Source organism: Papaver somniferum, chromosome 6 (genome assembly GCF_003573695.1).
Source record: "Papaver somniferum cultivar HN1 chromosome 6, ASM357369v1, whole genome shotgun sequence".
NCBI lineage: Eukaryota > Viridiplantae > Streptophyta > Magnoliopsida > Ranunculales > Papaveraceae > Papaver > Papaver somniferum.
This window is the reverse complement of record NC_039363.1, coordinates 104,818,824-104,846,122: the sequence shown is the minus strand read 5'-3', so window position 1 is coordinate 104,846,122 and position 27,299 is coordinate 104,818,824. Positions and strand designations below refer to the sequence as shown.

Genomic DNA, 27,299 nt, shown 5'->3' with positions numbered 1-27,299 from the left:
CTACTTAACAACCTTGTTAGGAGTTTTTCCTTTAACAGCGGTCCAGCCTCCCTGCGAAGCTTCTGAAACATTTAAGTCCCCTCACCATTAATTTCCTTCGAGACTACACCAATTTGATTTGTAACTAAAGCTTTTTGCTTGAAAGATTCATCATTTATAGCCGAGGATTTACTAATCCTATCAGTTATCCTCTATATATCCCATGCAACTTTACTACTCCAGCAATTCCATTATCTTTCATCCCTCTTCTACTTTGCTATTATATGCAGTTTTATTATCTTTTGGAGCTAAATCTGTATTAATATTGATTGTACAAGTTGGAACCATTTCATTTACTATCTCAATTTTGTCATCACCAGCTATACACATTTTATCATCACCCCCACTAGTTAGAGCTGCAACAGTGATCTTCAAGAAACATTTGTTGATTCCGGAGATTTTCCACTGTTTGCTTCATTCGAATTCCCTGCGCTCAACTCTGATTAGACATTTATAATACTATACATGTCTTCATTTTCATTGGAAAATTATTTACAACATGCCCAAATACTATACATGTCTAACATTTGGATGGCGCCCATTGATATTCAACAGGATGATTAAAAGTTATCTTCTCATCAATTAACAAAGGAATGGATTTACGGTAAGAAAAATCTATATATATATATATATATATATATATATTTCAATGCAAATCCTAATATATGGTAATCGTTTTTTCTTAATTCTGCACTCATCTTCTAACAATGGTTTTCCTAAATAGCTAGCTTTTAAACTAAGATCAATAGTGTTCCACATATGAAAAGGACCTTCATAAATAACCCCTAGATACCAGCAATTGATTTTTAAACAAATGATTCCAAGGTCTCGAGGTATAAATCTTGCTAAAGATAAGCAACGTACCAATTTCCGGAGCTTGTCGATGATCATCCTCATCAGAAAATTCGAAGATAGATGCACATTCACCATAAATCTCAATGCTTACCTACTTCATTAGCTTTCCTTATTTTGTCACAGCAAGTTGAACATCAAAGAATGAAAGTTTTCAGTATGAGATTCAGCTACTCCATTTTCGTTGACATCCACTGTCGGGTGAATTTCGTTGAAGGTTGTGGAGTTACCGCTTTTGGAAGCAAAAGTAGAGATCTCCAATCCTTAGAGTTTGAGTTACACCCAATTGTAATCATCAAAGAACTAGCAAGAATCTGAGTATCCACCACACTTTTATGCTCCTTGAATCATTCGATTCATTTAAAACTGGATTATATATCAACTTCATCATGAGACTCCACAAACTTCTCTTACTATTCATCATGAGAAGAACTAGATTCAAAAGAATCAAAACCGAAAAATCATCTTGAAAAAATTTATTTCAGAGTTGTGCAAAGATTTTTACTGCACTAAAGCTTTGACTTGAGGTTGATGTTGCCTGACATTGAGGAGATTTAATCCCCTCCATTTCAAACTGAGAGAAGTTATAACTTATAACATGGAATCAGAAAAGAAAAAAATGTTTTTTTGTTTTTGTTTTTTTTATTAATAAACCTATACGTTCCATAAGACCTCTGCTACCCCGTTGTAATGAGGAAGAGAGTTGGTTACAGTTGCATTCCGGAATTGGAATCCCATATTGTTTAAAAGGGTTCTAAGATTTTCCATGTCCAATACTTGGTGATACCAAATCTATCTCAATAGGTAGAGATATGAGCTGCTTGAACTATTACAGATCTATTTTTCAATATGAAACCTTGCATTTTAAAGTTTATGCAATTGTTGGTATTAGAGTCAAAATCCTCACAATAATCTTGAATTTATCTTCTCTAGCTTTCGCATAAATTCCCACCAACAACCTGAGAATAGGCTCAAAATCACTTTGGAAAATGATGTTGTGACCACTCCATTGTATTGCCAATTGAAAAGCATCTTCTGCTCCCTTCAAAAAAAAATAATAATTGTTGTTTAGCGTTCAAGTTAGTTTTAAAGTAAAATTAAAGAGAGGGTTATGTTGTAGGTAATATGTTTCAAGTATTTATTTTTATTTATCTATTGTTCAAGGAAATATGATAATCCGTTGATGTGCATTAGTCCATACTCCAAACATCGATTGAAGATGTGCTAACAATTATGGAATTAATACACGAAAACCCCAATGTTTATACTATTCTTAGATGCTGAGTGCACACACACATATATATATGCTAATTTAGTACCTAGAAGTTATGCATCGCTTAAATTTAATCTTTTTTGAAACTTAACAACTGCTTGAAAAGCCACTTTTAGTTGTTTTCTAATAAAATTATTGATGTTCTTTCCATAAAAATAATTAAAATATTTTCTTTTAAAATAAAACATTAGCACCTTCATTGAAATATTTGAAACAGAGCTAAAATTTAAAAACTATACCTGTACGGTTATATTTATTAATTCAACGATATTATCATCAAAAACAATATTTATGTCTCTGAAGAAAATTAAGAACACCATTTTTACTTTTAATAGATCGGGTATGATAGGTGTGTGGGTTGATTAAAAAATATTCTTTTTTGTTTAATTTTTTATGAAAAATGAAGAGATATAATACCTTTTTTTCATGGTTTAATAAAGTGAAAATGAAAATTGATGTATATTTTAATTTTATTTCCTTGATGTTGTTTTGGACGAAACAAAAAGAAAGATTACAATCATACATCCATATCAAAATTACACAATAGTTTATTGATAACGTCACAAAAATCAACCACTTTTGTACAGAAAAATTAGAAAAAATAAGCAATAATTCAAAGTAAAGAATAAATAAAGCAAAAGATTAACATAATACTATGATTAGAGAAAATGAAAGATGAACAACAATAATAGAAGTTATATATATCATTTATTTAAATGGAGAATTATTACATCATAATATACTCCCTAAACAAACTAGTAAAATATAACCTAATCATTAAGAGAGAAAAACCAGTTCTTAATAATTCCCAAGTTTTCCACTAAACCAAACTCCACTCTCTCAATTAACAAACAAAACACAAACTTGAACACATCATTACCTAAACCAACAAACAAACCCAAAACTAGAGCTGGCAAACCAAGCCAGAACCCGCGGGTTGGCCCGTCCCGTGAAAACCCGCACCCGTCCCCATTTCCAAACCCATAAAAAATATTTTTATGCATCAATATTGAAACATATCAGCTGACGCCATAATGGGTTGACTCATATAAGAAGAAGGCATATTCCATGGATTCATGTCATGAATAGTGTTGACCATAATGGGTTGTTGTTGATTATAATAATTTTGATAATTAGGGTTCATAAAATCAGTCTGATAATCAAACCCAATATTACCAATATTATTATTAAGGCTGTTGTTATTATTGTTGTTTGCAGTTAGGTAGTGGCTGATCTCAGTCAAAGACTGTAATCTGTTGTTCAATTCATCCATCTGAGCTCTTAAAATTGAATTCTCAGATTCAATGTTCAAGTAGTGTTGAGTAGTGAGATTGACACTTGTTAAGATCTGATTATTTTCCTTTCTAATTTGAGTTACTTGATCCATGAGTTCATCCAAATGCTTCTGTTTTCTCATCCTTGATCTCCTTGCAGATTCTCTGTTTGATAGCATTCTCTTCCTCTTCCTCTGATCCATTTCAACATGTTGTTGAAGATCCCGTTCTGAACCCGACTTATGAAGAGTAGTATCTAGAGATCCTCCTGATGAAGTTCCACTCCCAGTAGTAGTACTTGAAGAAGCCATTTCAAAGTAATAGAATAATAAATAGAAAATTAAAGACGCAGGACCCTGAATTTGAAAATTAATCAATACTAGTATTTCTTCTTAAAAATCTAATTACTAGTAATAAGAAAAAAAGGAAAGAAGAGAGTTTTAAAGGATGAAGATCAGATTCAGGAGATATAAATCATGAGAAAACATAAAACCAGTAGAGGAAGAAACAAGAGAAAGATTGAACTAAATGGGTCCTGCGTCTAAGTGTTGAGTTTATCATAAACCCGGAAAGAAGGATTTCACTGAGGATTGGAGACATTAATCTGAAACATTAAGAACAACTTATTAAACATTAAAAGAAACACTTCCAATTTAGAAATAAAACTGAAAAAACCAGATGATGAACAAAGAAAATTGAAGTGTTTAAGATAAAATTCTTAATCTTGAAACAAAAACCCAGAAGAAGAAAATCACAGAGAGAGCAAGAAAATTAAGATTGTAAAATAGAAGAGAATTGGAAGAGGCTTCTAAGTGAGAAGAAGGCGGAAATATATAGAACCAAAAAAGGCAGAAGATACTGAAAAAAACAATTAAAAAAAGAAAGATAAAGATATTAATTACTTGGAGAGAGAGAGGGGGGAACTTTGGAATCTCCTCTGACCTGATGAGAGAAAAAAAAAAAGGTTGTGGGGAAGAGCAGTGATGAAACATGTGGTGGTGGGGAAGATCACGAAATTTCTGAGGACCGTCCATTTTTCTTCTCCCAGCTGCTGAGCAACAAAATCTCATCAATGATTCTCTTCTTTTTCTTATACCTTTTTGTTTTATACCATTCGTGCAGTAATATTTCAACACATTTCTAGGGTCTCTAATCCGAGGGGACGACGGTGGTATTACTATTTCTTTTGAGGGGTATTATTGGCTTTTGACATATGAAGGCTCACCTGACCAATGTAGTCAATTTCAGCCATCTCGGCCGGAATTCCGCCGGAAATTCCATTTCCGGACCAACGTAACACGAAATGCAACTTTCCGCCGAAACGGAAACTGCCCGGGATGTAACCGAAATTCCGGCCGAGATTGGACATAATAAACCGGAATTCTGGGCGAGAAAATACACAGAAAGAAAACAAAGTTGTTCGAAAAATTGGTTCGAGTCAATAACTTAACATCACTTTCTCTGACCGTCAGAGAAAGAAAAAAAACCAGAAAGAGACCGAGAGAAGAAAAAAAAGAGGGAGTTAGATCGAGAGAGCAAGATTTCCAGCGAGAGAAGTAGATATAGATCGATATAGAGACTAGAGAGTTTGGTGACTTGGTCGGGTGCTAGAGACAAAGAGTTTCAGGAAGATTAGGTTTTCAATCAGGGAAGATTAGGTTTTCAATCAGAAAACAAGTAAGTAATCCAAACCCTTTCTTTATTTTTGTTAAAATAGACTGTTGCATGATGTTTTTATTGATTATAATCGAAGTTGAGATGATTGATGTTCTTAAATTTAGGGTTTATATAATTAGGATTTATCTGAAATTGGGAATTGTTGTTCAGAATTAGGATGTTGTTGTTTTCTGGATTTCATCATGTAAGTCAGAGACAAGATGTTGTTATATCTGATTGTGTTTAGAAAAATCAATTTAGTCAAGATGCTTAATATATGATAGTATGATACCAATTTTTGTTTCTGATTGTGTTTAGAAAAATCATTGTCCTTGTTATATTTCCAATATTTTCATTCAAACTTCAAATAAATAGATAGAGATACTGAATTTGACATTATCAGTAGTTGGAAGAGGAATCCACCAAGATACAGATTAATCATTATCAGTAGTTGGTAGATGATTGTGAGTCTTGTGACGCCAATGCGGAAGGAGTTGGGCAAGGTGGTGGTTATGGATTCTTCCAATGCATCCAATTCGAACACCTCAAACACTGCATGTGGATCAATGCTGCCGCAGTCCTTTACTCAGACTCAAAATAAAGATCCAGCATGGAAATGGGCTAAATTGAAAAACCCTGCATTTCCGAAGAAACTAAGTTGTGTACTTTGTAACAAAGAAATGCGTGGTGGTGGAATTACTAGGCTTAAGGAGCATATCACACAAATCAGGGGGAATGTTTCTTCATGTTTGAAAGTATCGGCTGAAGTTATAAATGAAATTAGACTAGCTGACAATATAAAGAAGTTAAAGAAATCTCACAGGGATGATATTGATGATATGTATCGGCGTACAAAATCTGATGAGAAGTCTGATGCTGATACTGATGATGAGGACCTTGATGTGCAAGAAGTTGAAAAGGTTTCCAATGTGGGCAGTGCTAGTGGTAGTCAAGAAGTTGTTCAGAGTCAGAGGAAGAGAAAATTCAAGAGACAGAGTAATTGTAGGGGTCCAATAGATTCACTCATGCAGACAGACCACCGTAAAACTCAACAAGCCACTCTTGAAAGAAAAAGTTCAGTGAAAGAGAAGTTACTGAAAGATGCATGGAAAAGCATTTCAGCTTGGATGACTGAGAATTCCATATCTTTTAATATTGTTCGTTGTCCAAATTTCCAAGAAATGATATATGCAATTGGTGAATATGGGAAAGGTATATAGTGCTCTCAGTAATCTTTTATTACTTTTGGTTTAATTGTTTTATAACGTGAGACAGTTGGTAGTGGAGGTGCTTCTAGTTCTCGAAGCAAGTATACTTTTCCAACCGACTCGGAGTATGATGGATATGATACCATGAATTGATGTTGGACACTGAAAAAGGGCTACTCGTTGTTGCTGAGAATGACGAAGTTACTCAAGATGATGATATCTATGATTATTCAAATTATGTTGATTAGCACTGTAATGATGTTGTTTAAGTAACATTTTAGACCATGAACTGAAGTTGTACTAATTTCTCTTTTAAGTAACATTTTAGATATGTTCTGGATTAATTAGTTAAGTTTGAAGTGTTTCCATTTTTGTGTTTTTTTTTTGTTCGTTTTTTGTTGGATTGATCATATTTCATTATATCATAACATATGTAGAAATTATATATATAAAAGTTGGAACCGAGATTACATCGAGATTTGGAAACGGAATCTTCCCGAGACAACGTTGTACCAGTGTCTCACTCGGGACCGAGACAAACCGGAATCCGAGATCGACTACATTGCACCTTACCTGAATTCACCTTGCTGTTATAAAGTAAATAAATGTGAGCTCATTTTGTAACCACTGAAGTGCTTGTTGTGATGAAAGGACCAACATGGGCGGGGGGACCGGAGAAAGAGTTGGGCAGTTCAGAGAGTACTTGGTATGTCTTTACTAAAAAGTTTAACGTGGGTGGAAAGGAAAAGGGGCAGAGTGAGAGTACGTAACGTTCGTACAATTTGGACAGTTCAATTTATTCAGTGCTGTCCAGATCATGTGGTGGTGTGGTGTCCCATTACTGCTTGCTATTGCCCATCCATTATTGAGCCAAGATCACATGTCCTTCCTAATCTGTGTGCCGGTCAAAACCATTCATCCACTTGTGCTCCGATTGGATATATGCATTTTTGAGATATCAAATGTGGTTGGGTTCGCCTCCTGATCCATTTTCTGAAAATGAGGGACAAATTAAGATTAACTGTAAAGTTAAAAAGAGAACTCCACTCATAAATTTTTTACCTGTTTGAGCGACTAGGATAGGATGTGAAAGAAGGCCTACCTGCCCTATGTGATATGCGGAGACCTAAAACTGATCTAAAATCTGTACATGCATCTGATAAAGACTTCCACTAATCAGCACCAAACAGTGATACGAGATCTTTCGTGTTATTACCGTGGGTCCAAAAGATAAAGCGGAACTATGCTATAGGTATATATGTTCCTGCATGCATGTTACATGTTGTTTTCGCATTGCTTAACTACTCTTCATTGCTTCCTAGTTAAGGAAGGACGAACCTACAAAGAAAATGGACTTCAAATTATTTAGTGAGAGTCAAATATTGGGGACACGGTATTGGAACAAAGGAGAATATTTGGTTTCTCTATTTATGATTGGCTTACACTGCAAGAAAATATTTTCTAGATATGTTGTTATCTATACGAATATGTGGCATGTATAGGATATATATATACACTTCTTGTAAAACCTCCATTGATAATAAGAAACCCTAATCATTCTTCTCCCGTGGACGTAGGCTATAGCCGAACCACGTTAAACTATGTTTCTTCTTTAATCTGTTTTAGTTAACTGCATAACATCTTATGCAGATCCAATATTGACTGCATAACATCTTATGCATACTGCATAACATCTTATGCATACCAACACACAGAAAATAACCTTTACCAACCAGTGATAAAATTGTCAGGTGATGATAATAATAGTTTCAGTCTGAAACTCGTACGCACCGGTTTCTTTCGCATACTTCACTCTATGCCCTACCTGTTCTAAGACCAAGTTTGGCTCATGATTTCTAAGTGCAGTCCCCCTAACGTGTTCCCTAGTTAGTTATTGATGGATGCAGAAGATGCATGTGCCTATTTGGAGTTTCTTTAGGAATTCAACACATGAATAGTCTTTTGTTATCTCAAACTCTTATATGAACATGATTTCTAAAAAATAATGCTAAATTAGGTGATGAAAGTGATGAACAGAAAGCTTAATTCCTGGACAACGGCTAAGTACAATTAATCTGTCACTATGATATAATTCAACCATTTAGGCGAAATTGACATAATACTAACAAAACAAAAACCTTCGTTTTAAAGATAAATAAAAAAACAAAAGCTATGAACCACTTTTGATATCAATAATCCACTCAAATCAAAATAGACTAATAAGATACTTAGATTTATGCTAATATGAGCGATCATGATTTCAATCTTCTCTGATAGGAGTAAATTTGTTTTACGAAATAAGGTAGGAGCATATCCTTTCACTTCTTTCTATGATGGAGGAGCATATCCTTTCCAACGTCCTTAATTAGGTTTGGTGTTTGATTTAGATACTGTCGTTATCCCAATCAGGCCATTGGTTTTATTTTGGTTTTTTATATCGTGCTATTATCCGTTTCTTTTATTTCTAGTTTTTTCTCATTTCTCAAAAAAAAAAAAATAGGAGGGGGCTTGTTGCAATTAGTAAGTGTGGCTAATGGTGTAAAATGGGTTGTGCTAGCACGACACAACAAGCTAAAATTCGAGCAAGGTACGAGCACAATATGTTGGCTTCGTGTGATGTGTTGTACCAGACTACTAAACACATTGGTACGGCACAACACAATATGCGGCCAAAAACATAATATATCACAACACGGTTGAAAGCATGGCATGCCTAAAGCACGTAAATAACTGTTGTTATAACTATAACATTGATGACTTGGACATTATTGTTATAACCGTAGTATTGGTGACTTGGCCATTATTGTTATAACATTGGTTGGTTGAATCCATTGGCGTTAGCGTGTCAAGTCGGTTGTCAACTTTAGATGCCAAAATGCATTATTGATTTAGTTACTAAAGTCAGTTTCGGACTAGAATAGGTTTAAGAAGTAAAGAATAGAATCAAGTATATCCTTGAAAAATGGAGATTGAAGACTACAATAAGACATCTTGGAAAACTTCATTATAGTTTAGTAACAAACACTTGATTTTCTTGTTTACTCTACCTCTATATCTATCGAAACAAGTGCTCACCCTATGAAACAATTCATACATTTTTGTATGCATTAGAGGATATTTGAGTGAGACTTCTATAAGAATGACCTTTTTTTCCTTGTAAAAGTCCTCATGTTGCAGTGAATGAGAATAAAAATTCAAAGATGAAATTTGTACATGAACATTTGGCAACAGTTCGTGAACTTAAACAGGAAATACGTGACTAAATGGACTTTTTGGTCAAATACTTGGTGTTTCCTTTTATAGACAAGGTAACTTTGTTTCCAAGCAACCTAGCCTTGATATTTCACTATAAATAGAGGTTTCATGTAACCAAAAAACCTATCCGTTGGAAAATTGTGTGTATGTTATATAAGTTTAGTTTCCATATCTTTGTTCTTCACGAACAAGAGCGAGATTCCAAAAGACTTTACTTGGGGGATCGTAAACTATGGGTGATCTATATTCTTTGATAGTTACAGAATCAGTTTCGAGGTGTTTTTTCGTAAATCCTATATTTGATAGATCAAGATATCTCTAGATTATTTCTAAGTGATCTTGTGAGGGAGAATAAATTAGGTCACGGAACACGTAAACCCTAATTGTTGAGAAACATCTTCCAAAGAGAATTAACGTTCTGCTAGTAGATTTTCAAGAGTATCTTCTAAAGAGAATTTATATTCTACTAGAAGATTTACAAGTGTATTCTTAAAGAGAATTGGTGTTTTACTAGGAGTTCTACATATGCACGAATACAACTGAAGCAGATATTACATCTAGTCTAGAATCGGGTAGTAGGTAATTGATGTAACAACTTAAAATTAGTGTGTGTTTAAACTGGTCTAAGTCTCGGAGTTTTTATACAAGGTTATAGCCTCCTTGTTAACAAAAATTTATGGTGTACAGTATAACCCCTATAATAAAATAGCGTCGGGACCAGTAAAATTTATCATTTTATCGCGATATTAAATAATCGTATAAATTAATAATTATTAAATTATATATTAATTAATAATATATTAATTTATCAAAATATTTTTTAATTCTAAAGAAAAACAATCAATACACAGAAGATTAATGTTTTATATGCAATGAACCCGCCGTTTCAGCTTGAACTATAGATGCTCGTGCAAATTGTTTTCATCGTTGTAAGATTTGTTCAATAGATGAAACCGCATCAGAGAATCCCAATGAAATATTAGATAATGATAATGAAGGAACTAGAGAATTGAAAAATTTAATCACTGGATTGAATTATCACAGTGGAATGGATGTTGAGTTTGTTTTAAACTACCCTTAAGAGGATATTATTTCAGATTTACTGACTGACGAAGAAATAATTGAGAATAATTGAGAGTATCATGAGAAAAAACGAAAGTGATTATGTGGAAATCGGAGATGAAAGTGTCTTCATAAAGCCACCTTCCCGTAAAAAAGCTATCAAAGCTGCAAAGATATTGAACAGGTTTTTATTGCATCAGGAAACGACAACACCAAAACCCTTCTAATGTTAAGAAAAATCCAAGATGAAATTCAATGTGACATCAATTCTAATAAAAACCAATTCAAAATTGAATCATTTTTTACCAAATTAGCATAAATGTATGTATGTATGTATATATCTATATATATTCGAAAGGACCTACAGAAAGCTATTTTTTTTTAATATTTTATAAATTTAGCGAATTATTAATTTAGCACGTTGGTCCCGACTCGGGACCGATATTTTTTTAATTAATTTATTACGGATTAATTTATAGGGGTTCTACTATACATGTGTTTGCGGGAAAAAAAACAACATGCTGGTTTTCTGATAAAAAGAGGTGGAGGAGGCAATTCCTCGATGAAGCAAATCGTCTGAATCTTTAAACAAATGTACTGTGCGGGAGTACTTTGAGTTCGAGAGACTAATCTGTAGAAACCTGGCCTAAACCAAGATAATGGTCGTTCTAAGTTCAGTTCCGTCACTAGAGAAGGAGAAGGGTCGGTCTGTAGGGAGGGAAGTTGAGAATGTGTGGAGATTAATGAAGATCGATCGATTAATGATGTGATGTGTTGAAGTGCTTTGAAGAGTAATTCTCTGTACAGATGAGAGGAATGCTCTGTAAGTGTTTGATAATTGACGATGAAGAGTCTTACTCGAATGTCATCGTTAAGTTATGTTATCAAACCATAAGTTGAGAAACTTATTTATTGCAGCACATCGATCTCCTGTAACTGGCGACAATTGAAGGAAGAATGGGGAAGTGGGAGAACGTGCAAAAACCACTTCCACTTTGCATGGAAGACTTAGTTGATTTATGATCCACTATTTCATTTACTCTTTAACTGTCAGAACGACTTACTTACATTTCTCATCGCGGATGTGACTCACATCACATGTGTTGTAGGCTGCTAAACCAAAACCCTAGTGATATTCCCCCATGTGACATGAATTGATGCCTCATGTATAAGTCTTCTTTCCAGATGTATTTTTATGTTCGGTCAATCTTTGACCTAAAATTATGAGTCTTAATAGATGAACTGAATAGTTCAAAGTTCAAGGTCATGACGGATGAAGCATGAAGTGCTTGCTGGAACAACAACATGCTCTGTGAACCATGGACATTGAATTAGGCCACTGATGACCGTGGCATATCATTATGCTAGCTGAAGCGGTATTAATGAGAGTTACATGACTTGGATTAATGAGCATGGGTTAATGAGATTGCTGGATCGATCATAAACTGTCATATTGGTGCATTGAGCACTTGAAAGGATCTCGTATGTAAATAATCATTGTTGAATGATCATAGATGGTTCATCTCGATCCATGTGCCGTGACTCAGCCGAATGACAAGGAGAGAATATAATGTTCAAAATAATGGTCGACTGACGAACCAAATGTTGGTTGATGAACCAACGAAATACTGATAGCTGGATCAGCATGAAATTTTCAAATGTTAACAGTTGAATCAACATGAGAAATATTGCTTTGAAGAGGAATTGATAGTTGAATCAATAAAATATTATCAAAATATCATTAGCGGACCGAATATTAAATTATTAACTAAAATATTGATTGCTGGATCAACATAAAAATTGTTGGTGTTTGAATCTGTTCAGAATTATGCTAGACAGAGCATTAGGTTTAAAACCTTAATCTTGATCAATGGATGATCAACTAAGAATCAACCAATGGATGAGAGAGGGACCGGATACATGAGGTGATAGACCGACCATGTAGTTTCTAGGTGCTCAACTGAGCATTTACCAAATCCCTTTGCAGAGCAGTTGGTGAAAGGATGATTAATTGTTGTTTATTCATTATGAAAATAGAATTTGACTGAGCATCAGGTAGTAAAACCTAATTATGGAAGAAAGAGGGACCGACCAAGGGGTGTAGAAGCCGGCCCATGATGGTCTTGGGACCATCTGATGGTATATGGATCATCTTCCAAGTTATTAGAGAGAGTTTGAACCAAATATAAACCGTAGGTGGGATCGGCCTTTGAAATCCAAAGAGCCGACCATGACCGGTCATGGTGGCATGCTCGTGCTACTATGTTGTTCACGGACCAATTCTGAGAATTTCAGTATTATCTGATGGTCCTTTTATGAAGAATCTGAGGTTAGATGAAACTCTTAATTTTGGTTGAAAGACCAACCATTACAAATATTAAAAATAATATTGTTTTAATATTTCTCATGGTCAAGAGACATAATGGTTGTTGGACCACTTGCTTTATCGTTCATGGAGCAATATATGATAACATGTGAAAAATCAAAAGAGTTTGGTTGAAAGAGAAAGTCCTTTGAAAAGGAATAACAAATACTATAGCAGGTGATACGCTGGAAGTAGCCAAGGCCTTGAAGATTATCCAAGTAGAAAGTCTTAAGAGGGGTTTACACTTGAGTATAACGAAGACTGGAATCTTCTGCCCATCCACGGTCCCTGGGTGCAATATGGATGGTGTTTTCCCCGCGAATATAGGCAGCCTACCATTGGGGTGAAGCTGCTTGGTGTACCAGTCAGCTATGTTATCCAATTCTATCATGATATTTTTCTCGACAGGGTTGGTAAAACTATGTAGCCAATGCAAAAGATTCGGCAGTTACAAGACCCACAGAGTGAGTTACTGCTCTTGCATAACTGCGTTGGGGTTTCTAGACTCTATTTTACACTTTGCACTACCAGCCCCATGGCATTGCAGGATGCAACCTCCCTCTATGATATGCATCTTATGCAATATTTGCGGCAATTAGTTGTTAGTGATGGTGCAGGGTTTTGGTTGGCTCAATAGTGCATGGCTACTTTGCCAATCAAATATGGCGGTCTGCGCATATATACACCATGGCAGATATAAGTAAGTATATCTACTTAGCTTCTTCCACTCAGAATTTACATCTGCAAAATACATTCCTTCAGTTCACACCTTCATCTGATTTGAGTCTGAGATATGAACATGCTCTTTAACTATTTACAAACGCTTGTGATCTATCTACTTCCACCTTCAACATCAACGAAACTTCCCCTCATTTCATGAAGTCATTGGTAGTCTTATACTTTGGTGTTTTTAAGTATAAATTACCCACTAGCATTGTCTTGAATGAGCGGGAGTCCATCATTTGGCAATGTGACAAAAAAGAAGATTCTTTGGATTTCCTTAAGGAAATTCCTGTAACTGGGCTGAACCAGGCAGTCGGGACCAGAAAATTCAGTGCGGTCCCCAAATATAAGTTATATATACCATTCTTCGAGGAGGGTAGTTGGTGTTCCAGTTGCAATAGACCAATGGACATATATACCGATCACGCCATACATTATGCCAGCAAAGTGGCTCTCAAGTTCCGCCACGACATGTGTTATAAAGATGGCGTTACTGCAATAAATGAAATTTCATTGGGATTTCTATCTTATAATGACAAGGCCTTAAAATTTGTGGATATTTTGGTTCACAATTGGGAGAATGGGAAAGATGTTTGTTCTGATGTCACAGGTGTCTCACCTTTTACAAGTGCTAGAACTCGTAACTTCGCTCCAGGTCAAGCTATCAAAGCTACAGCTACTCGCAAGTGCACCAAATACTTAGACAAGTTTCATGCTTATGATTATATTCTAGCCTTTTATACTTTGTCGTGGACTCTGACATTTGTCATCTGTCTGTCCTGGAAGAGATCACAAACAACTTGCATATACTAGAACTCCCGATGATATGCCTGATGATAATTATCAAGAGTGTAATACAATTGAGGTTTCTTATGCTACTAGAATTTTTTCGGCCACAAATTTTGACTCTGACGAAAAAGTGTTCTATGAAGATCCAGTTGCTAATAAACTTTTTAAGGAATATCATCAGAAAATTTTCGAAGCTGAATCCTCCTTGCTCAATGAGAAAATTCAATGTTACAGACTCTACAGTGAGAATAAAGACTTGCAAGACCAACTTGATTCTACTGGTAGAAGCGATTATTTCAAACAGATACGAGGTCTTAAAGAAAAAATCTCAAAAGGAAGTGATCAAGAGATAGTACTTCAAGAAATATTAAATAATTATGAGAACGTTGAGATAAACTTGTTGTTTGATTCAGAATAAGAAGATCTTTGAATCATCTAAGAACGATCTAGTTAATATACTTCAAAAGATTAAAAGGTTGAAAGAAGAAAATATGAACTTAAAAAAAAAACTTGTCTCTCAATAGTAACTCTGGTAAATTAACCTCGATATTGGGAGAATGTAGAAGTCATCGTGATACGCGGGGAATAGGTTATAAAGGAATAAACTCTCCTTGTATTTGCAAAGAGGTAACATTTGTCAAGGTTGAAGATTCTTCTCAACCAAAAGATCCTAGTGATGACATGAACTAAGTATCTCCACCACATGTTAATGACGAAAAGAGAAAATTCTATAAAGATCCAAAGGAAGAACATACACATCCATGTAAAAACAAGCATCACTTTTCTCATTCTACTAAAAAAAAGAATTATTGTGGAAAACCAGGTCACTTGACTCTGGGAAAACTGATTTACATAATATCAGTTTTCCCAGAGTTTCCCCAAGAAAGTTTCGTAACATTAGGGAGGAAAAAAAACCGTTGCTCCTAAAGTCACTCAGAAATGGGTACCAAAGAAGATCAATAAAGAAACAAGTGTGAATAATAAGAATCTCCCAAGAGAAAAGCACGACAAGGGTCAACATCTTAATGACGTACGAGAAAATTGTTAAAAGTTTCAAAGAAGTTGTAAAATTCTTAGAGACCTTAAGTGACTTTGTCTCAACTACCTAAGATGAAATAAAAAATGTTCTCCATAACACAACTTGATTGTGTTTAAAGTGCACCCTCACCAAGAAAGACCCTGGTTTGAAACATGGTGAGGGAGGCACAAGAAATAGGGCGCACATATTTTGTTGGCTAAAATATTGAATATCTGGTAAAGCCGTAGGATTCATGATTGGACTCTTCTAAAAAATGTATGTTTGTAAACTTGAGTAAGCTTTATGTTATATGCTTGATGTCGTGATCTGTTAATACCAAAATACTCTTGTTTTTGAGCTCTTATGTCTCAGAAAGTGATTTGGTGGAAATCTGAGTATCATTTGATTAATTGTTTACCTACAAACTTAAGGTTAAATATCTAATGTTTCAGAAGACAATAGTTTTTTTCTCTATCTTGTTGAAATAATACTCCAAAGAGATGAGTCCATATTTAAGAGGTTACACAACCTTTTAATTGAGTAATTTTATGATAATAAAATCCCAGTGTGGTTGTCATTATTGTTTTCTATGCATCTTTAATTGATAAATAGTAAGTTTCTTACTGACTCTAGTGCTAACACATTGTTAATAATGAGTCCAAAATGTAATGGATCGATGTGGGTATCAACATGTCTTATATACCTGACTCACCCGATTCATACAATCAAGACCATCTAGCACACTTGGAGAGTTGTTTCCCTCGTTTTGCACTAGTATTTCTCTAACATATGCCTGGTTGGTTTTCGTAAAAATGCTGGGCCGAGTTAACACTAGTGGAAAATGGAAGTTGAACCACTGTCGGGACAAGAAGTAATCTCACTAAAAACGACTGTGTCCATCAGTTAGAATTTAGAAGTGGTTCTTTCCGAAACGACTGTGTCTGACAAAGGTTTAATTCTTTAAAAGAACCACTTTCTTCAACAGTAAATCGTTAAATACTGATGGAAACAGTAGTTTTTGCTGTGGGTATTCTCAAAAAAAATAAAAAAAAAATTGATATTGCTGAATCCAAAGTTGATTCAACTGAATCAAAAACCCTGAATCACAATTAAATTAATAATGACTTCAAAACTGAATTTAACAAAATTAAATTGATTATGACTTTTAAACAAACTCAATTTGTATTGAAAAGTGTATTCAGTTCACAATTTCAACTATTTAAAATACTGTAAGTTCCAAGTGTGAAAAGCTTCTAAGACTAACTTGGAAAACTTAAGATATATTCCTATTACAAGCTTAAAAACCATAAAGTTTCGACACTAAGTTGAAGGTAAGACTTCACCATCTACGCCTCCATTTTCTGACAAACTAGTAATAATCCTGGAGTCGGGGCAGATCAGATTACAGAGGTTGGACACAGCCTTGAGCCACGAAGTACCTATCACGCATTAAGATTCAAGATTCAATTAAACTCATCAAGTAAGAACTAAACCAGAGCAAAAACCTACTGAACCCAAGAAAAATTGAATGAATACGTACTTGATCTGCTCATGGATCCTCTAGAAGTTGCATTTGAGATTTTCCCAAGCAGCCTCCTTTTTTATATTAAATACAGCAGTTTGAAGCAGATCAATTATAGGTCCAATAATATCAGCCGCTATAACCGACTACAGAAAAATTGAAATGAAAGCATATCATGTTATAGCAATCGTCAGAAATTGCAGGAAGGACAGATACATCGATTCTAATTAGAATCCACCTTAAAAACATAATAAACACTACCTGAATCTGGTCCTTGTTTCAGGCGGTAATGTTTGAGACAGTCCAGCAAGCTTATTTCACGAAAGGCTTGCATTCAAACAGACTTTTCTTTCCGGCAGTAATGTTTGAGATAGTCTAGCAAGCTTCTTTCTTGATACTTTTTTATGGTTCTTAGTCAACATGTTCACAAGATACTAGGCCACCTCAAACTATTCAACAATCAAAATCATGAAAAATTAGTGCATACAAAACAAGCGCAAAAGCCACAATGTTTCACTATAAAGAAGGGGAAAAACCAACTCACTTTAAGAGTAAGTATTCACCTGAAGTTGTGGAAAGTCCTCTCTCCGAAGATTCTAAACAAAACTAGGAACTAGACTTGTGTAAAGTCCCCACTTCATCAATTAGAGGGCTTCTCTCTAATGAACAATTCAGAGGCCAGAAATAAGATCTCCGGTGCAAGAAAAATACAACAGCACAACAAAAACACCCCTAAAACACAGAATGAAGAGTAATTTTCTGAACTGTGAAGAGAATCCAACTGCAAAGATTTATCCTTCGACCATACCCATTAACCAGTGTAGGCAGGCTCTCTAGCTAAAAATAATAAGAAACACAAATTATCCTTAGAAAAACAAACCCAATCTTATTCAATTTTACAAATACAATGCAAAAAAAGGAGAAAAAATGACTTCTGCTAATGTACATGTGACTGTTAGCATAGTAAATAAAAATTAATAATGGAATAAGAAAAGAGGAAATGGGATTCACATCCGACGAGTGATAAATCTTCCTTGTAGTAAAGCTCTGAAAAAATAAAGTAAAAACGAAAGAGAAGTCGCTTTAGATTTACACTAGTGTAAAATCAAGCACACGTAACCTACCAAGTTCCACTCAGCTTTTTGAATGAATCTTGATATCTCTCGTAGTTGAAATTTTCAATCCCAGGGATGATATATGTAACTTGTTGCAGCTTAGAAGAAGGCATGACTCCATTTATTTCAAAATTTTGCAAATTTAATACACAATCAGAAACAACGGAAAAGAATGAAACAAATTGAATTCAACACCTGACACCCTATCTATTTCTAATGGATACGGCCACAACAATAACAATGATAAAAAAAACACGGTCAGTTCTGTAAATTCTCAATGAAAATATATGTTCCTACTAAAAATCTGAGATTCTTAATGAGCAACAAACCAACCTGCAGCATCTCTTCCAAATCTTCACTCACAGGAGCCATTCGTAAACCTCCTTTCCCCAAGCCAGGCTGGACAGAAAAAGCTACTCATCATCCAAAACAACAAACAACACTCCCCATCAATAAACAGAAACAATAATAAGGAACTCTTCGGCTAAGTAAAATAATTTCAAAAACAAAAATAATCCCCTTTAATATCTTTCAACTTGTGTTACTATTCTAATGTTCTAATGCTAAACTAAATTAAGCCAATGTACTAAACATCATTGGTTGCCTGATAACAGACGATCTCACTAACCATGGTAAAGATCAATATTATTTGAACCTACAACCTAAGGTAGGAAACTCACTAGCACCCTAATTTAGCAAAATGATTCTGATTGGTAGTCAAAACTAGCTCAATCAAAATGACCAAATCTCACAATGCACATTTGAAAAATTCACCATAACTAGCTCAATCAAAGTCTAATAAAGAGTAATTCAATAAGCATTAAACTGCGCGCAACAATCTGAAAGAGATAATTATAACGAGCATATACCTGGGCACGAATGTAACCACTTAGGGAAACACTGGCAATATGACCAATGTTAAACTGAACTGAATTCACATGGTCTTTTGCAGTAATAATTCTATTTGTAGCTGAACTGTGAATTATCCAAACACACAATTCTGACTAACATCACCATAACCCTGAAGGTAACCAGATCATCTAATCAAAGAAAAAGAAGGAAAAAATAAAAAAATTTGAACCATTTCCTAGGTATGTAGAGATCCATGTTTTTTCCTTCTTCGTTCATCCTCTTGGCAAGAATTTTTGTAAGGCTCTCAAAACTAAAATATGAATCAACAGCGGAAAAAAAAACGAAGGCTCAAAGACTCAAAGTAACCTAATCAGACAATTTTCCTTGGTCATATTATCTGAATCCAATCAATTCAATAAGCAACTCTCTGGGCAAACAACTGGCTCACTGAGTCAGTTTACAAACACGTAAAACCAAGAAGTATCATTACTTCAAATCAATGTTTTATTTTTCAGGCATTTTCACAAACATGTAATGGTCAGTTTATATGTATGCATTTTTGATTTTTCTCCTAGAAGATGAAGTAGCAATACAACAAACCAAATGAATTTAAGAAATGAAAAACAGAATATTATCCAACGATAACCTGTTTTAACCCATGAATCCTAGCAAAACTCTGCTCTAGATTCAGTAACTTCCTACATAATAACAGATTCAGCTCAAATTTATCAAACTCAATCGATAAATTTCTCCATTTAAACCAAAAACACTAAGAGATTCAACTCAAATAAAATTGCAATTTTGTAACCTTAAATTGAACATATATAATTTAACCTTTAGTTTTTTTGTTGCTTCCTGCACATACCACATCAAATTGAATTAAGGTTGATGGATCGGCGAAATTCCTTTCATCTAGCCTTCGATCCTACACATCACATGAGATAATAAAAATCAAACACTAAAACCTTGATGCTGATGCTTATGGCAACAAATTTCAAATTAAATCACAGATATACGAATCAACATTTACCTTGCTAGAAAAACTCACAAATCGGTGAGATTGAGATTCTCATCACTCTCGAAGACTATGACCAAGTTGCAGAACAGGTTCTTCCATGACTTACTACAATATTCGCACCATAACTTATGTAAACATATATAACAAACCCAATGTTAATTCCAGTTGAAATCAAATTAAATTGAAATCAAATAAATCCAGATTGTCAAAATTAAATTTAACCAAGATAACGAGTTCTAAATTCAATGTTCGGAGTTCAAACCTAAATAGAGATTAATAGTTAGTCTTACCGTTTTCATTATTTCACAAGATCACTATACTTGTGGTCATCATCTTTTCTCGATCAGAACTCTAAGGATTGTAAAAAAATTGAAAGAAGAAAGGAACCCTAACCATAAGATAGTAAAATCATCCCTTACGATTTCTCTGTCTTCATCAACATCCTCTAATTATTTTTCTGTAACATCTTCGAGCTATTTTTGTTGTTTAATTAGACAGATTATAAGAGAGATTGAGAGAGAGGTGGGGATGGAGAGTGATTCATTTGGTTTACTAGGTTTTAGTTGATGGCTAGGGTTTGTCAATTTTATTCTCAGATCGAATGATGTCAAGAAATTTCTGGTGAAAGTGAAAGGTGAACAAATGAACTGGATTTGAGATTCAGGATTTTTCTGAGAGATTGAAAGAGATCGATGTGGTGAGTGAATGGATAAGAAGAAGAAGATGCGGTAGCTGTGAAGTCCGAGTGAATTAAAAGAGATGGGGAAATTTCCTTCACAATTTTTTTCTCATAGAAAATTCAGCCTCTCACAGTGGTTTGTCAAGGTCATGGAAAGGCTGCATTATTATGGAAATACGCGCCCGTAATACGACTGTGAAAGAAACAAGTTTTCCATTTTCTTGTAAAAACAACTGGGTCTCACAGATCATATAATTACCCTGGCCCATGGAAGTCGTTTTTTCAAAGCCCAGAAAGTGGTTAAAATCTCATTCTCCACTAGTGTAATTAATTATTATTTAGTAAAACAAAGAAAGATATTTATATGCGGTTTTTTTAAGTATACGAAGGTACTTATTAGTGGAATGCACTGGACACCCATACCCTAGAATATTTTGGATTACGGTAACCTTTTATTCATGATTATGACCTCTGATATTTCGTGCATCATAGTGATAAACCAATAGTTTTTGTACCTAACAAGGATGATAAATAATCTTTATCCCCAAGTGACATGGAATTTGTGGAACTGACCATGGAAAATTGATCATAATACACATAATTCTGTACAAAATAATGGTGCATCAACTTCTTGTGGTAAAATTCTCGTCCTCAAAACGTATATCTTCTTTTGAACACTTGTTTTTAGATATATATATGTCCCTAAATCTAATTTGCATCATAGTGTTTGTCAGTTGTTTATCATCGTCAGACTCATCATTCAATAGTTGCAATATTTGAATATTTTGTTGTTCTTCATCATGATATTTAACTGCATCTCTTCATCAAAATAATCTATTAATTATGTAAAAAACATAAAAAATAAGTAAACTGGAGAAATAGATTGATAATTATGATTTTGTGTAAAGAGGTGTGAGTTAAGTGAGAGTGAAGTGAGACATATAATAGAATATAGCCATTAGCGGTATAGAAAAGAGGCTAGCTCTTAGCTACCGACGGCTAAGTATGCCATTTATGGTGTGAACACGTCCGCTCGGCTCAGCCTCTACTTCTCGGTTGAAACTACCACCGGTATCTTTTTCCATATTGGACAAGCACATTTACCCATCCACCTGGCCAGGTAAATGTGGGATAAATGCTAATGCCTATAGCAAGTGGCCAAAGGTAAGGGCAATGAGGTGATTTTATAAGCTTAAGGGTGTCTTTAACCCCTTTACATTCTTTATACACTCTAGCTAAGCTATTTGGCTCGGAGTTTAGCAGCTTCTAGTTACTCTAGGTTTATTTTAGTAAAAGAAGAGAGAGGGAGAGTCGGCATTGGGGCCTTGGCACTCAAGTCTTAGCCATCAAGTGTATGGACCTTTCTGATGTTTCCAACAGTTCTGCACCATTTCCAATTAGTACGGCCCAGTAACTGCTAGACAACTGAAAGAGTGAGTGCGATCCTATATTCTAAACAGTATTGCCTAACAAAAGTAATGGCCGAGACTGTAACACTTACGCGTGCTGGAAAGGTTGAGAACATCAGTCGGCACACTATGTAACCAAGATAGTACTGTGTCAAGATGTCTGGGGATTCCGAATGCTTGCACACTCATCAATGAATCATGTGATATCTCAATTGTCTTCTTTGATATAATTTTAGTTGTTATTCAACGACATGAGATAGTGAGGTAGAAGTGTGCACAAAATATGATCGACATTTGTGTGTCTAATGGGAGTAACATGATTGATATCATAATACAATGGGCAAGTCGAGATATTTATCACAGCAACTGCATATCCTTGACGATCGGGCAGGCTTAACATGGCACTAGTTGAAAACTCATGGCAAGTTTGAATCATTACTGAACAGAAAATGATAAAATGTAAACCTGAAGTTGAATGGATCCTCATCAGTACCGAGAAGAACCTCATATACATCGTAAGATACCAGGAGATTATGGACCTAGTTTTTAGTCATAGCACGGTTTTGGCCAAATCGTAACAGAGGTACTGTATATATCATTGGCATGCTTGATATTGATTCTTTTTTTTTTGATCGGTTGGCAGGCGCGGTGTATGTCTTTTTTATCTAAGACTCAAACTAAGTGACCCACTTCTACTTGGTGGAAGCAGGGATGTAGCTAAGTTTGATCTGACAGACTCGTCTACGGCTACATAACCTACCTGTAATGAACAATCTTCATCTTTATTGATTATGAAAAGAAATAAAACGAAAAGATAACTTAAGAGACACTGCCAGTGAAGTATACTCGTTACTGGAAATTATTCATCAGAATAAAACTGGAGATGCTAAATGTCACGATAAAGAAGCTAAGCATACATTGAATACATGTCTTATCTTGTCATTAATATTATCACCCTCGTCCCCAAAAGGATACAAAATAGTCAGTCATACATTCATTGTAAGTATACAGAAATGGAAGAGAGATTGAAGTCCAAGATAAACATTAAACAGTGGTACAAAACAATCACACCTATATACAAACTTAAATTAGCCAACCCTATCTTGTAGTGACGAGTTCCAACTCTTTACGCAAAATCTTTGGAATCTCATGCATATAATTATAACAGCATGAGGATGATAAAAAAGGAAAAGAAAGAGTCCTAGTTGCACAAAACAACAAGCATCGCATAGACTTCTCAGTGAAACAAGGATAAAGAGCGAGAACAAGATCATAATTACCCTTATTTGCCTATGAATTGGATGACACAGCTTCTGGGTGATAATGTAGCATTTCAGTCCACATCATTTCCCTTATCATCTCTTCTCCTAGATCTTCTTCATCTATGTCGAGATCGACTGGGACCTGTGCAGGAGGGTTGGCGTTTGGGTCGTACAGTGGCGACATGTAAGGGTGTTGAAGTGCTTCAGTCACACTAATTCTTTTTGATGGATCAAAGACGAGCATTTTCTGCAACAAGTCAATAGCCAACGGGCTGGCGTTCGGGTAGATACGTGCAAAAGGGGTCTTAGGTGAGTAAGGGAGAGATTTGATATACTTCCTGGCCTTTGGGTTGTCAATGAACTCGAGATCGGCCTCACTTTGGCTGCCGAGGACATTGATTATCAGTTTGAGCTGGTTGAGGCATTCAGTGCCAGGGAATATGGGTTTTCGCCCTAGAAGCTCAGCAAAGATGCATCCAACGGACCAGACATCAATAGACGTACCATAATTGTCGCAGCAAAGGAGGAGCTCAGGGGCTCGATACCAACGAGTGACAACATATTCGGTCATGAATTGGCCCTTGCCGCTGCTGGTGCGAGCCAATCCGAAATCACAGATCTTCAGGTCACAGTTAGCATTGACGAGAAGGTTCCCAGGCTTGAGATCCCGATGTAGGATATTTGCAGAGTGGAGATATTTCAGCCCTCGTAGCAACTACAAGCCAAACATGTAAATACGTTTGAGTTGTTTTAGAACAGGTGTTTTGTTAATGCACAAAAAGTAATCACATAATATTTCTTAGATTGCTTGATTAAAAGCATATCATCATTTTAGATAATATCAGACTGAGTCTCCTACTATAGTACAGACTATGCAAGAGGTGGGCAAAGGCTTAATAATCTTAGAGCTTCAACATTGCATAACAGTTGACACCAAAACATATTCCTTAAAATGAGATATGAAATGAAGCTTACACGGAAAGTGTGCAGCAAAATGAATGCATTTAAGAGGATGCACTGAATAAAGAAAGAGACACTACTACAGCGTACAGTGCAAGTTTTTTTTTTTTTTGAAGGGATAAAGAAAACTCCCAGAGCAGTGTAGCTATCATATTTATGAATTTGATTGCTAAAGTGAGTACAATGGTAAGTTCAAAGAAGCTAGCAGATATTCACAGGTTCCATACAGTTCCCCAACAAGAAGTATTTCATGGTAAAAATTCCAAAGTATCAATTTAGTGTCTGACCTATCATGTGTTGGTAAAATCCGGATGACCAATGAAATAAGCATCCCGTCATATATTTCCGGGATGTGTGCCAAAAAAAAAACCAAGATAGAATCCCCAATAAGTTAGTTCACATCACTTTCCAACATAAATGGCGTACGAGAAGGAACTAAATCCATCCATCTTGTTTCCGTGCTATATCCAATAAAACAACAGAGTTTACAAATTTAAGGTGTTCTGTGATTTAAATAAGGATCCATATCTGGATAAGGTTTGAACTTGAACAAGGTAAACTCCAACAAATTTTGTCTTTTTCAGTGTCATCATGTCCACTAACAGAACCCCATTCGATCATTTACAGAAAGGAATATCATATCCCAAAAAACTAACTTTTTCCCCTGCTCTACCAAGTTCAGTGTTACATACCCATTAGCCAAACTTTTTAGCAACATTGAGAAGCTCTTAACACAAACAGACATTAGTACTACCTCCTCATATAAGATAAGTCCTAAATTAAGAATATATAAAATTGAAGGAAACGTGATCATCCATGGCAGAAAGGTTTACGAGACATTCCTTAAGATTGCACAATTAGATTTTAAGGACACTAACAAGACTCCCATTTTCCATTATGCAATAATTAGACATCCAAATGTGGAAAATGTGTTTTCTTTTGTACAGAAGTTTTGCTGATTTTTAACTGTAAATGCAACTAAGACAACAATAAAAAGGCAAAAGGCTGGGAATAACGTTTTCTCTAATTGCATCACATAGGATTTTCACAAGAACCCAGCAAAAGCCTCATAACAAAATGTGCATACCTGGAATAAGAAATACTGGCAGTGGTCATTGGACAGGGGTTGAGAGGATTTGACAATTTGATGCAAATCCGTATCCATTAGTTCATACACCAAATAAACATCCTTGAAGCTTCTCCTATGGGTAGGCATCATTACATCTCTCAAAGCAATCACATTTTCGTGTCGCAGATGCCGAAGTAGCTTTAATTCCCGTAATGTTCTGAGGGCATCAATACGATTTTCAAAGGCATTCTGGATCTTCTTAATTGCCACTTTATCATTTGTTTCCCTATTTACTGAAGAACAAACTATACCATAAGCTCCTCTCCCAATTGGTTTAATAGGTACATACTTTGTATCAATCTCAAACACCGTTTGCCACATTGAGTAATAATGCTTTCCCGGAGAGCCGGTTCCGTTTGGGGGGTCGACATAAGTAGCCATATTATCTGCAAAATACAGAAATTCCATCAAATCATTACCAAAAAGCACTTATACATGATCTTCATTACTGCAAAAAGAAAAACTATCATATAAACAACTAACAAAACCTCCTTCTCGTCAATCATCATGCAAAAAACAATGAATCAATCTCCTTGATGAACAATGAAAAAGTGGAATCAGTCCCAAGATTCAGAAGACACAATTGATTAAAAAAAAAAAAATTCTCAAACACCACTATTTAAGATGAACCATCAGCTAATTCATAAAAAACATCTAAAATAAGAATTAGTGGTCTCATAAATGAATGATACCAATTATGATATATCAATTACTGAAGATGAAAAAAAGGCATTTCATTAAAACTTCATTATTTCCTGAATAACTGGCAGGAAAAAAGAAAGGATCAAAAGAGCAAAAGAATGTCATTCACATTAACTAATGATTAACTAAACCCTGTATTAAATTAAATCATAATTTACATGATCAGCTTCAATATTTAAAAAATTGAAAACCCAGAAAATATCAGTTAAAAAAAATTCATAAACTGAGACAATGAAAAAGGAAGAAAATTTAGAAAAGATTTACCTTTGTGTAGTAAAAACAGCAGAAAATTGCTGAACAAATCGACTTAATTGAACAGCTCTTCTTCAAAAGGTTTCCTCTTTTACATAAAATCTCTGAATTTCAATGACGAACCCCAAGTCCTACATCGTCTAAATCTTGCCTCTCTTTTTCTTATAATCCCGAGACCAATTTCTCTTCAAAATCACTTATCTAAAATAAAATTTCTTGAACAAAGATCTATTACAATTATCTCTAATTTCACCAACTTCTCTTCAAAATCAATAAAAATTCTTTCTCCGTCCTACAAAAAAAAATCACTACTTTTCAGAGAACTATATGTAATTGATTGAATTCCAGTGAAATGAAAAAAGAAAAACCAAAACAGTCGCACCAAGAATTAATCCTTAATAATCGGTTTCCCGCCAGATTTAAGACTCAGATCTAAATATATTCCATACCTCTCAATTGTGTTTGTCTTTCTTTATTATAAGTTATTGTAAGAAAAATGAAGGTGATCACACCACCAATTCCAATGGAGATTCCTTGTGTCGTCACGATCAGACCTGCTGCCAGTAAACCTAATTGAAGAGAAAGAGGGAGAATAGAGTATATAGTGGTTGTACTGTTGTTAGTAGTAGTAGGAACAATAATAATAATAATAGTAAGTTAAAAGTTTTTAGAGATAAGTTTGGGGTGGCGCATAACCGGTACCGTTTTCTTTCAGTTAACGACATCTCTGAATATCCCAATCTTAAGCCAAGCCATACAATTACCGGCTCACGTACAGACATGGACGTAGCATCTTTTCCGTGCTTTAAAACATGGTACACGAGTAGAGTACTCTTGTAATGATGCAGTGGCAGCTAGCTCACAGCGCCAAGGGAGATTAAGTGT

At 35.0% G+C, this 27,299-nt stretch overlaps 2 protein-coding genes across 2 annotated transcripts; both read right to left on the bottom strand.

Annotated features, from left to right (window-relative positions):
* Positions 1–2,840: 2,840 nt before the first annotated feature.
* LOC113288694 (bZIP transcription factor 11-like) lies at positions 2,841–4,258 on the bottom strand. Its single transcript, XM_026537813.1, has one exon. The coding sequence runs from the start codon at positions 3,747–3,749 to the stop codon at positions 3,168–3,170; it is 582 nt and encodes a 193-aa protein (XP_026393598.1). The 5' UTR covers positions 3,750–4,258; the 3' UTR covers positions 2,841–3,167.
* An 18,744-nt stretch (positions 4,259–23,002) lies between these two features.
* Positions 23,003–27,047, bottom strand: LOC113288693 (mitogen-activated protein kinase homolog NTF3). Its single transcript, XM_026537812.1, has 4 exons — positions 26,864–27,047; positions 26,427–26,706; positions 25,419–25,846; positions 23,003–24,086 (listed from the first exon to the last, which is right to left on the bottom strand). The coding sequence occupies exons 3-4, from the start codon at positions 25,839–25,841 to the stop codon at positions 23,400–23,402; spliced, it is 1,110 nt and encodes a 369-aa protein (XP_026393597.1). The 5' UTR covers positions 25,842–25,846; positions 26,427–26,706; positions 26,864–27,047; the 3' UTR covers positions 23,003–23,399.
* Positions 27,048–27,299: the final 252 nt, after the last annotated feature.

Coding starts and splice junctions, on each gene's coding strand:
- LOC113288693 (XM_026537812.1), bottom strand. CDS start 25,841: ATGGCTACTTATGTCGACCCCCCAAACGGAACCGGCTCTCCGGGAAAG. Junction 24,087..25,418: donor GCCAGTATTTCTTATTCCAG/GTATGCACATTT, acceptor TTTGGCTTGTAG/TTGCTACGAGGGCTGAAATA.
- LOC113288694 (XM_026537813.1), bottom strand. CDS start 3,749: ATGGCTTCTTCAAGTACTACTACTGGGAGTGGAACTTCATCAGGAGGA.